Source organism: Electrona antarctica, assembly GCF_951216825.1.
Source record: "Electrona antarctica genome assembly, chromosome: 14".
NCBI classification, from domain to species: Eukaryota; Metazoa; Chordata; class Actinopteri; order Myctophiformes; family Myctophidae; genus Electrona; species Electrona antarctica.
The window spans coordinates 21,289,384-21,300,607 of record NC_136795.1 but is presented as its reverse complement, the minus strand read 5'-3'; the positions used below and the strand labels follow the sequence as shown (position 1 = coordinate 21,300,607).

At 44.8% G+C, this 11,224-nt stretch overlaps 2 protein-coding genes and 1 pseudogene across 3 annotated transcripts; 2 read left to right on the top strand and 1 right to left on the bottom strand.

Moving 5' to 3' along the window:
* Nucleotides 1-703: 703 nt before the first annotated feature.
* LOC306937069 (mevalonate kinase-like) lies at nt 704-1,927 on the bottom strand (the record flags this gene model as incomplete). Its single annotated transcript, XM_079520742.1, has 1 exon — nt 704-1,927. One exon carries the CDS (start codon nt 1,925-1,927, stop codon nt 704-706), a length of 1,224 nt encoding a protein of 407 aa, XP_079376868.1.
* Nucleotides 1,928-2,131: 204 nt separating this feature from the next.
* LOC306937068 (transcription initiation factor TFIID subunit 12-like) lies at nt 2,132-2,950 on the top strand (the record flags this gene model as incomplete). The annotated part of the gene is made up of 2 exons (XM_079520741.1): nt 2,132-2,139; nt 2,536-2,950. The coding sequence occupies 2 exons, from the start codon at nt 2,132-2,134 to the stop codon at nt 2,948-2,950; spliced, it is 423 nt and encodes a 140-aa protein (XP_079376867.1).
* Nucleotides 2,951-5,529: 2,579 nt separating this feature from the next.
* Nucleotides 5,530-9,962, top strand: LOC306937067 (nuclear factor 7, ovary-like; annotated as a pseudogene). The gene is made up of 2 exons: nt 5,530-5,976; nt 9,016-9,962. The product of its transcript is annotated as a nuclear factor 7, ovary-like (transcript).
* The last annotated feature ends 1,262 nt before the right edge of the window (nt 9,963-11,224 follow it).

Genomic DNA, 11,224 nt, shown 5'->3' with positions numbered 1-11,224 from the left:
GCTGCTAAAACAATGCAACTTTGCTGCCATCTACTGGACAAAGAGCTCTAAACACACCTGGAGACTTTTCACATGCAATCACTGCTGCTGCGTCCTGCACAAAATAAACTAGAAATGCACTCTGTCGAGCTGCCAACTTGCGCTTTGCACACAAGTTGGCCATGAATGGCCTACTTGTGTGCGAGCAGAGCACGCAACTTACCTCAATCAAGTTATTGAAACATCTGAGTCTATATAAATCCCGTTCGAGATATCCACTACAATGTGTTCGAAATGTTTTAAGTGTCCTACATATAAGTTACACATATTATTTTATATATATATACATACATACGTATTTTTGATGGTGACCACCCAAACATACATAGTTACGTCATTAGCCGTCAATCCCTGATTGGCCGAGGGACAGGGAGTATGTTTATGTAAAAACGGTGGTTCCTGATTGGCCGAGTGTTTCACCAAAATTCACAATCCTCGATTGGCCGAAGGATTCAAAGACATACGCAGCCGAAAACAGTACTTGCGCTCTGCTCGCGCATTTTCATTCCAAAAATATATATCTCTTTATATATTCCACTGGGGCCCTATTGGTCCCTACTTTTTCTCTCTACACCTTAATGTCTTTGACAAAAATAACCAATCTACAAGCTTGCAACGTGTTGTGAGCTTGTAGATCAGCCCATTTTCACTGAACGCTTGCCTATTATGACATGCCCAGAATAGGGACACTAGGGTTCATGTGGTTAAACCTTTCAAAAATGCCCTCCTTCACAGAAAGAGCAGAATGCTGCTGCACACCGGGGCCACCGACGCTGGTTTCCCAGCAGTCAAAGCCAGAGCCTTGCAGGTCCTGTACGGTGTTCTGGATAACTGAGCGATCCGTCTCAGGTCTTAGGAGGGTTATGCCACACCCGCCTCCTCCAGCACCCGTCAGCTTTGTGTGAAGTCCTCTGGCCAGAGTGAGGCGGCACAGTGTGTCCAGAGCAGGGTGTCCAACACCCATCACATTCAGCTGGTGCTGGTTCATGTCAATAAGCTCCTCCAGAACATCGTAGTGCTCTCCTGTGACGGCTTCACTGCTCATCTCGGACAGGGCCTTCTCGCAAGTGCAGGAAATCGCATCCACTGACTCGAGCACAGGGTACATGATAGAGGGAAACTTGTCAATTTTGTCCTTCACCCCGGCGACAAGCGCCTTGGTGCTACGTGGCACTTTGGTGTTTGTGAGGAGGATTCTCAGCGATGGCGCCCTGCTCAGCGGTGTCATCTTCCCAGACGAGAACCTCAGCATGCCGCCCCATGTGCCCACGGCGTTGTCCACCCCGGAAGGGTCACCATGGATGATCGTCTCCCCTTGGAATGCCCAGCTGTTGATTAGCTCCATGTGTTGCTGACTCCAGCTGCCGGTGTTGCCCCGCTCTTTGAGAGCGGTGGGAATGGCTCCGCTGGCACAGAGCAGAGCAGCCGAGAGGCACACTGAGAGGGCAGCGCTTGATCCAAGACCTGCTCCGGTCGGCAACTCAGACCACACGGTCACTGTCATACTGGGCAAATCTCCTGATCCAAACAGGGAGAGGTACATGTAGAGGAATGATATGGTGGCCATGCTGCAAGTGTCCAAGTTCCCATCGGTGACACAGATAAATTCATGTATTCTCCTTAGAAGTCCCTCATCCGGCACTTTGACCTCCTTCTTCTTATCATTAGAGGCGGGAAGAAGCCTCTTCATGTCAGACAGATCCCAGCAGACGAACGTGTCGATGTTTGGAAGATTGACAGAAACTTTACCCGTAGAGCTTGACTTCAACCATAAATATGTTCTCATGTTCAAACTCACTGCCAGAGCCACTTTTCCATGAACAACCGCATGTTCTCCGTGAAGGATGGCTTTTCCTGGAGCTGACACCATGCATTCTTTGACCTGCATTTCAATCATTCTTATAGTGTAAGGGGAAAGTTAGTAAAAAGGGAAGCGATGGTGCGAACGACAAAGATGCTGATATACAGAACAGAAACAGAAGGAAAAAGAGTGTGTGATGACATGACAGCTTCCGTCTGTCTGTCTGTCTGTCTGTCTGTCCAACTCTGTGTATCTGTCGACTCGGTATGTGCCTAAATATGGAGATGCCTGATGTCACAGTACTGACATCATAGAAGACTGACGTCATAGACTGTCCTCCGAGTCCAAGCACAGGTACCTCTTTTTCGTCTGTCTGTCTGCATCCAAATATGTCCAAATATGGAGATGGCCAACATTATAGCACTGACCTCATAGATGACTGACATCATAAACCGACAGGCATTAGTTCTAACAGCGCTAGTATATAACAGCAAAACAGAGGCATTCTTGGAGCAGCATTTTCTGCTTCAAACTAGAATGTTGACATTGCTACGACACTGAAACCTAAATAAATAGTTTTAGTTTTTTCCATTTACAGACACACTTGTGGTCTCTGTTAAAGAGGCACATCACGGTTGTTCAAGCAGGTCCGTTGGCTTGAAACTGAACCTACAGCAGAGGTTATAAATTCACAGACCCCTCTCCATTCCACCCTTGGCCGCTGGGATGTCTAACAGCACCTCAACCCCAGTGAAGACCCTCCTGGACAGAATCAGCCCAGAGGGACCTCAGTTGATCAGTAAGAAGAAACTACAGGACCTGGTGAGAGAGATGGACCCCAAGGAGCAGCTGGATGAGGACGTGGAGGAGATGCTGCTCCAGACTGCAGACGACTTTGTAAACCGCGTGGTGACGGCCGCATGTCAGCTGGCACGTCACCGCAAGTCCAGCGCCTTGGAGGTGAAGGACGTCCAGGTGCACCTGGAGCGCCAGTGGAACATGTGCATCCCCGGCTACGGCTCCGACCAGATAAGGCCGTTCAGGAAGGCTTGCACCACAGAGGCTCACAGACAGAGGATGGCACTGATCCTTAAGACCAGCAAAAAGTAACGAGTGTATAGTGCAGTGATTCTCAACCTTTTTGTGGGGTGCTAGCCTCTCAACGTGTCGCTTTTGGAATGACGTCATGGCAGCCAAGTCTAGACTTTTAATGTTTGTTTAGGGCTTTGTGATGTATGATGATGATAAGAGCGGCCCTCACTTCACACACGTGTGATTTTTTAAATATGTATATATATCACATGACAATTTGAAAGTCCTGAGTGTTTCTTTAAAAAAAATAACTCTAGTTACTCAACTCACTGCACCAATCAGTAGGACATTTCTTGTACGTACACGCTGCCAGTAGGCCAAGGAATTCACGTATCGTTGCGGTCGGGCAGAAACCAGCGTTTTATTTTATCTTCATATTTCAACATGTTTAGTTTATCTAGATGACATAATATGTTTTGGTCGCACTTTCCAAGAACATTTAACATGTCTGGATAATGTATTGGGGAAACTCAAACAAGCTAACCTCAAAGTTAAACCCTCCAAGTGCAACTTGTTTTCTACACAAGTCCATTATCTCGGCCATGTCATTTCTGCTGATGGGGTTGGGCCAGACCCAGCTAAAGTAGAGTCAGTCAGAGAGTGGCCTGTCCCTACTAATCAGATGGAAGTTGCCAGTTTTATAGGGTTAGCATCTTATTATAGGCGTTTTGTGAAGAACCTTGCAGATATTGCTCGTCCCTTGCATAAGCTGGCAGAGCAAGGGAAGCGCTTCCAGTGGAGTGAGGCCTGTCAATGTGCCTTTGACCAACTCAAAATGACTTTGATTACTGCCCTGTTCTGGCCTACCCAGACCCATGTAAACCATTTATCTTGGATACTGATGCAAGCGATGTGGGGATTGGAGCAGTGTTATCTCAGGAGGAAGACGGGCGAGAACGAGTCATTGCATACGCTAGTAGAGCCCTTAACAAATCTGAACGCAAATATGCTACTACTAAGAAGGAGCTTTTGGGTATGGTGGTTTATACCAAACACTTTCGGCACTATATTGGGTAAAGAGTTTGTGTTGCGAACTGACCACAATTCCCTGAGGTGGCTGCATAACTTTCAGGGTTTAGAGGGGCAGTTGGCCCGCTGGATTGAGCAGTTGGCTAATTTTCAATACACCATCATCCATCGTCCAGGCAAGCTACACAGCAACGCTGACGCCCTCTCTAGGCTACCAGGTTTTATTGAAAAGAAACGGCTGTTTGATCAAGAAACTATTTTGGAGACTAACCCAAAAGTGTGTCTAGTGCAAGAGGCCCCTACGGTGGCTAATGAGTTTGATGAGTTGACTCGGGCACAAATGGCAGATAGTGAGTTACAGCAAATAATTGAATGTAAAAATCAAGCTGATGGTGTAATCCCTGAACACTCAGACTTACAGAAATATGTCCCAGTATGGGCTCAGCTCCAGGTACAAGGAGGTAGATTGGTGAGAATCCCCCCGGCTAATTCTGATGCTGCATCCCAGATACAGGTGGTGTTACCTCGGGTGCTGGTACCTGAAGTCTTGAAACAGTTGCACAGTGTTTCTACGGGAGGGCATTTGGGGGTACAAAAACTGCAGGGGAAAGTGAAAGACCGTTTTTACTGGCCGGGATGGTTCGGGGACGTTAAGATGTGGGTGAAACAATGTGTCGATTGTGCGTCCCGTAAAACACAGGGGAAATTGCCATGTGCTCCTTTACAGCCATCTGTGACATCTAGGCCTTTTGAGCGTATTGCACTTGACATTCTGGGTCCTCTCCCAGTGACCCAGAGAAACAGTAAATACATATTGGTTGTCGGGGATTACTTTTCAAAGTGGACAGAGGCTTTCCCACTGCCTAACCAAGAAGCCTGTACTGTTGCTAAAGTTTTGACTGAGGAATGGGTGTGTCGGTTTGGCGCCCCCCGAAATCTGCACTCAGATCAGGGTCGCAACTTTGAGTCGAATCTGTTCAAAGAGCTGTGTAGGCTGCTGCATATGCACAAAACTCGCACCACACCTTATCACCCAGAGTCAGATGGGTTGATTGAGCGGTTCAATCGTACACTTTTAGATATGGTATCCCTCTTTGTGGAAGAGAACCAGTCTAATTGGGACACACTTTTACCGTATGTCATGCTAGCCTACCGTAGTAGTGTGCACGCTAGCACGCTTTTCACTCCTTACAAAGTATTGTTTGGACAAGAAGTCGTCTTGCCAGTCGATGTTATGTTAAATATAGACAACCAGGAGTCCTTTTCCACAGTGGACGGGTACGTGTCTAGGTTGAGGGACACATTGTCTACTGTTGTAGAGGCAGTAAAAAAACATCAAGCCAGGGCTTCAGGACACCAGAAAGTGGCCTATGATTTTAAGGCCAAATTCCAATACTATTCGGAGGGCGAACTAGTTTGGGTGAGGAACAAGGCTAAAAAGCGTGGTCTGTGTCCCAAACTACAGAGACGGTATAAAGGCCCCTTTAGAGTGGCAGAAAGGGTGACTGGTCCTCTACAGGCTAGTGCCAATGGAGGGAGGCTCAGAAACCGTTGTGCATTTCAACAGACTCAAACCCTGTACTTCTTCCTTGCCAGTGCCATCTGAGTCAACAGAGAATGAGACATCCATGGGAGATGGACGGAGGGTCTGCCCTACTCCGCCAGAACAACGGCAGCAGTCGGAGGTTCCAGGTTGTGCCAGTTGGGTCCAGCTTCGTCCGGCCCGCCGTGATGTCCCCACGGAGGTGAGGACAGCGCTGGCAGGGGCGACCAAGGGTGGTCAACGGCAACAGAGGACCCCGTCAGCAGGAGTGATGACACCGGTATTGCAGCGGGACCAGGAGACTGTCTCAGAGGTCACCGGAGAACAAGGGCCACCAGTAGATTCAGCAGCCTCTGAAGTAACCCTTCCCTCGGACAGGCCTGTGGCTGGTCTTGGACAATCGGGCCACCAAGCTGCAGCGACGTCGGAGGAATGTTCTGCACGCCAGCAGAGCTCACCAGCTGGGTCACAGACCCAGCCCTTGGATCTGTCAGCGTCCCGTCCTGAGCGGTGGCAACAAGACGCCATAGGGGTGCCAACACTAAGGGGAGGACGTCCAGTTCGTCAGCGGAGACCAGCCGTCTGGTCACGAGACTACGCGACCAGACGGCTGGTCTCTTATAGACTCGGGGACGAGTCCCTTTCTTCAAGAAGGGGAGAAGTGTGATGTGCATGCGTGTGAACACGCACTCATCAATGACGCCACACAGGCAGGCGTGGTAAACGAACGGGGACAGTGATTGCATGCATTGAATTCAGGTGGTGACTATAGGACGCCAGTATAAAAGTGACACTTAGACGTTTGTGCGTCGTTGGAGCCCACGTCTTGTGAAGCGACACTCGGGGGAGGGTCCGCCACCACGGCGAGTTAAGTACCCGAATAAAGAGACATTGTATCGTGTATTGCCGGCATGGATGCACTGATTATTTAAGAGACATTGGGCCCTATTTTGCGTGTCTTAAGTACCAGGTCTTATGACTTAACTTAAGACCTGGAGGCGTGGTCAATGCTGTTTGGCCACTCAGAATAGCCAAATGGCATTGATCACGCCTCCAGGTCTTAAGTTAAGTAATAAGACCTGGTACTTAAGACACGCATAATAGGGCCCATTGAGCCCTATTAAGCAAGACGAAAAACCCATGCGGTAATACAGATTTCGCCCTCGCTCTGCGCCTTTTCGTATTATGGAAGCCGTGGTGAGCGCTCACTCATATGGAATACCACGTTCCTGCATAATTTAGCATTGGGGGAGTGTCCATATGTTAATTATTTTCGCTTTGCGCTAATTTGCTATTAAGCCCCTTGACCTAAAAACACTCAGCGCATACCGATTCCGCCTGGGTCTGACCACGTCTTAAAAGCAAAAAGCACTGTTTCATTTTACACTTGAGCGGCTCTGGAGTGCTGCTGGAGTGTTGCCATGTCTGTTTATTATAAGCGGCTTATTTTTCTGCAAAGATGCTTGTAAATATTGGTAGTTGTGGTTGCTTTTCTTGTTTCTAAAGTGCTTATTTGGGCTTTTCTCCTAATGTTGTTTAAACCAGTGATCCTCACACAGCGACATTCCCATGTCAAGGACCCCCAGATTAATGCATTTGCCCAACTAAGCCAGTGACCCCCATGACAGATTTGTGTTTTTAAATGTTTCAATAACATTTTTCAAAAATATTCCACAATTGTCACTTTTTTCAAAGATTACTTTTGAAAATAGCAGATCTACCAGCTCACAATGCATCACATTCATTCATTAAAACAATGAACTCTGACTGCAGGGGGATATATATTTATAATGATCATTCTAACAATGTGCAAGAAAATATGTAAAAAGAAGGAAGAACTTTATATTTGTGGACAATCAAAATATGCTGGAAATTTTAATGTGGTGTCATTAAAAGGAATCTTGATATGGCAGACTCACTATCTAGAAAATAAAAACATGGCACTTCATTTAAAATAGGTTGTAGACCCCTGTTATATGCGATTCTTTTGGGAGTATGTTTATAGACCTATTTACTTGTTTCTATGACACATGGCAACAGCGAGTTTTCTGGCTTTCTCGTTGAGATTATAAAGGGTCATATATCGCTCATTTCTCAACCTTTTTTAGAAATTAAAACATCTCCATACTCATTGGGAGGTTTGCTTTCATACGCTGTATCACACCCGACTCAATTCTTCTTCAATAATATGCTACGAGCGAAGACCATAACATTGGGGCCGCAGCAATACGCATGGCGCACGTATGGCATTTCAACTCATTCCTTCGTCGTGACTCGAATGAAATAAAATAAAATAAACGTTATTTTACTGGTGTTTTTCAATAGAAACAAATAAAGAGCGTGTGTGCAACAGTCAGTGCATATACGTGCATGCACTATAGGCTATATTTCCTCCTTGTCGGGATGGTGAGCTGAGCTCTTCACAGCCCGTTTGTCTTTCATATTATTCTTATAATATTTGATATTATAAACACTCATGGTTCTCTCATTTCTCAACCGTTTTTTAAAATGTAAAAATCCCCATATTCCTTAGGAATCTTGCTTTCATTCGCTGTATGGTACATGGTTCTATTTGTATCGAATTAAACAATATCAAACGAACTTGTATGTTCGGGGGTTAGACGATTCTGGGAACATTACGCATGGATTGCCAATTTGCCAGCCAATGCTGCGTATCTACTCGCAGTTCCATTCCGATCTGAAAGGTATAGGTAGGTGCCATTTCAAAGTCTTAGTTATTCATTTATGAATCAAATGAACTAGAATAAAGATTTTTACAGCTGTTTTTCATGCTTAGAACAGAAACAAATTAAGTGACGATGTGCGTATATCTCCCTCCCTTAGCATATGGCTGCGCCGCTGTAATGACTTTCCAATGAAAACTGCAAGTTACTTAACAAAATAGAGACATAGGCCTACAAGCTATGCACATCATGGCTGTGACAGCTTGTGGATCTGTTCTTTGGAGGCATACAGGTGACAGCATGCAGTGCAATATGAATAATTAACCCAAATGTGACAAAGTCATGTCATGTCTATGGTGCCAGTCTGCAGAAATGTAATACCACTTGCCGAAAAGGGCGCATCATCAGCTGGTGTCGTAAAGAGAATAGTACGGACATGTTCATTGGGTAAGCCTCAAAACTCCCTTAAACACTCCCATGACTAATTCAAGGCCGTTTTGCTCACACCACGGGGTGTCGAAAGCGCTTCTTACCTGGCCCATAATTGTAATATGACATTGCACCCGCCCCCACGTCTTAAAAACTGTAAAATTATATGTAATTAGATTCCACTTGCTTAATAGGGCCCAAAGTATTGTGTATTTCCTGTATGTTGCACTGATTATTTAAGAGACATTGTATTTATATAGGCCTGTAGTTTATACCTGGTTTTACTAGTGGTGTTAATGTTAATATACATTACAATGAATTACAATTCATACTTATTCTGCATACTATACTATTTCTATGTACTTGTCGAGCATTATAATAAAGGTCGCTCATTTGTACATTGTTGTCTGTGGTGCTTCCAGGGCTGATGTTTACCCCTACAGTTTGTGGGACGATAGAACTCACATTTATTACACTATGATCAAACAGCAGAACACGTTAAGTTCCAGGTGAGGCATACAGAGATGCAGATGAAGGAACAGTTTAAGAAGCTTCATCAGTTTCTACAAGAGGAAGAGGATTCCAGGATCAAAGCACTGAGGGAGGAAGAGCAGCAGAAGAGTCAGATGATGAAGGAGAAGATTGAGGGTCTGAACAGAGAGATATCAACCCTTTCTGACACAATAAGAGCCATAGACGAGGCACTGAGAGCTGAAGACATCTCATTCCTGCAGAACTACAAGACCACGATGGAAACAGTCCAGCTCACACTGCAGGACCCACAGCCGGTCTCAGGAGCACAGATAGACGTGGCCAAACATCTGAGCAACCTGACCTTCAGAGTCTGGAACAAGATGAAGGACATTGTCTCCTACACTCCTGTCACTCTGGACCCCAACACTGCCCATCCAGATCTCATCGTCTCTGAAGATTTAACCAGTGTGAGATGTGGTTGTGGACACAGATCACAGCAGCTTCCTAACAACCCAGAGAGATTTGACTACTGGACATGTGTCCTGGGTTCGGAGGGATTTAACTCCGGGACTCACAGCTGGGAAATCGAGGTTGGAGATAATCCATTCTGGATAGTAGGTGTGTTAGCAGGGCATTATCAGAGAAAGGGGCAGAGAGGGGGTCATATCTGGAGAATACAGTTACATGAAGATAAATATGCAGCACAATCTTTATCCGGGCCATTTACTGGTATCTCATTGAAGCAGAAACCCAGGTGGATCAGAGTCCAGCTGGACTGGAACAAAGGAAAGATCATTCTCAGATCCTGATACAAATACACATACACACCTTCACACACACTTTCACTGACACAATGTTTCCATTCATGAACACTCAGCTTAATAGTCTCCCTTTGAAGATGTTACCAGGGAAAGTCAATGTTACTCTGTAGTTCTACATGATGATGATGATGATAGTTAGATCACATCTAGTGTCCATTGTCTATTATTAATTTGAGTAAAACATTATGACATTAGATAGGATGGTTAGTAGAGGTAGTATATAAGTATTACATGTTTTATGAAACCATAATGGGTGAATGAACTAGACTCTGCTAATTATACAATGATAACATCATAACAAAATACTTAAACAGGTTATTGGTAAAGCTCAATGTACAGATCCAGTGTATTTCTGGGGCCGGGGCCTGAATGTAAATGTATACTGCACTACGTCACAATAGCAGCCATTTGAAATAAAACTATACATACTCAAATAACTTAAAACAAGTTGACTGATATTTAGTTGGAACTACAAAATCTTTGTCCAAGGGGAACCTGAGAAATAGGCTACTTCGAACTGTAACAGCAGAGGAACATTTACATTTAGAATGATAATTCTTGGCATTTAGCAGATGCTCTCATCAAGAGTGACTTAAGGCTTCAATCTTATGGCAAAATTTGTTTGATGAGCAATGAGTTCTTTATATTGATTGACAGAGTAAAGAGTGCAATGGGGAAGTTTAAGTCTGCAGGACATATTACCTGTCGGACACATAATGATCCCTCCCCGTTGAACACCATAATGCCGTGGGGGAGAGGTGGTGGAGCTGTTTCAGCAGACATTTTGTCAGAAGCACTTTTAATACTTTTCATTGGTTCAATATTTGTTTAACCAACAAACAAATGTAAAGGGTGTTCAATAGCATTGATTAAAACAATTAAATAAAAAATAAATACATTTTGAGTTACCTGGTTTCTGCAGGACAGTGACAATATAAAGAAGTTGCATTATGTAACTATAACACCACGCTTTATGTCATTGTGACTGTAATAGGCCTACTATATGGTGTCTGCTCTACCAAGGACAAAGTCAGCTCTCATACTTTTGGTGTGGGACACAGCCTTTCTGTGGAGTCATTTATCATGTACAGTATGACAGTAGATTACATTTGTGTCACAAATCCTATACGTATACAGTAATATTAGAATTTCCTGAAGGGTGTTTGAACAGACGGTACGTGGTAGCATACCGTTGCTCCAATCCTCACCCAGGGGTCAGACAAACTTGTGAACAGGACAAAAAAATAATCTTTACTAACTACAACACTTTAAACTATTAGTTGGACTTTCATGTATAGTACCAGTAGTAAATGTATTACACCTATAGTTTGCAGTCATTTCTAGAACAGGTCACTTTGTGTAGGCCTGTGTT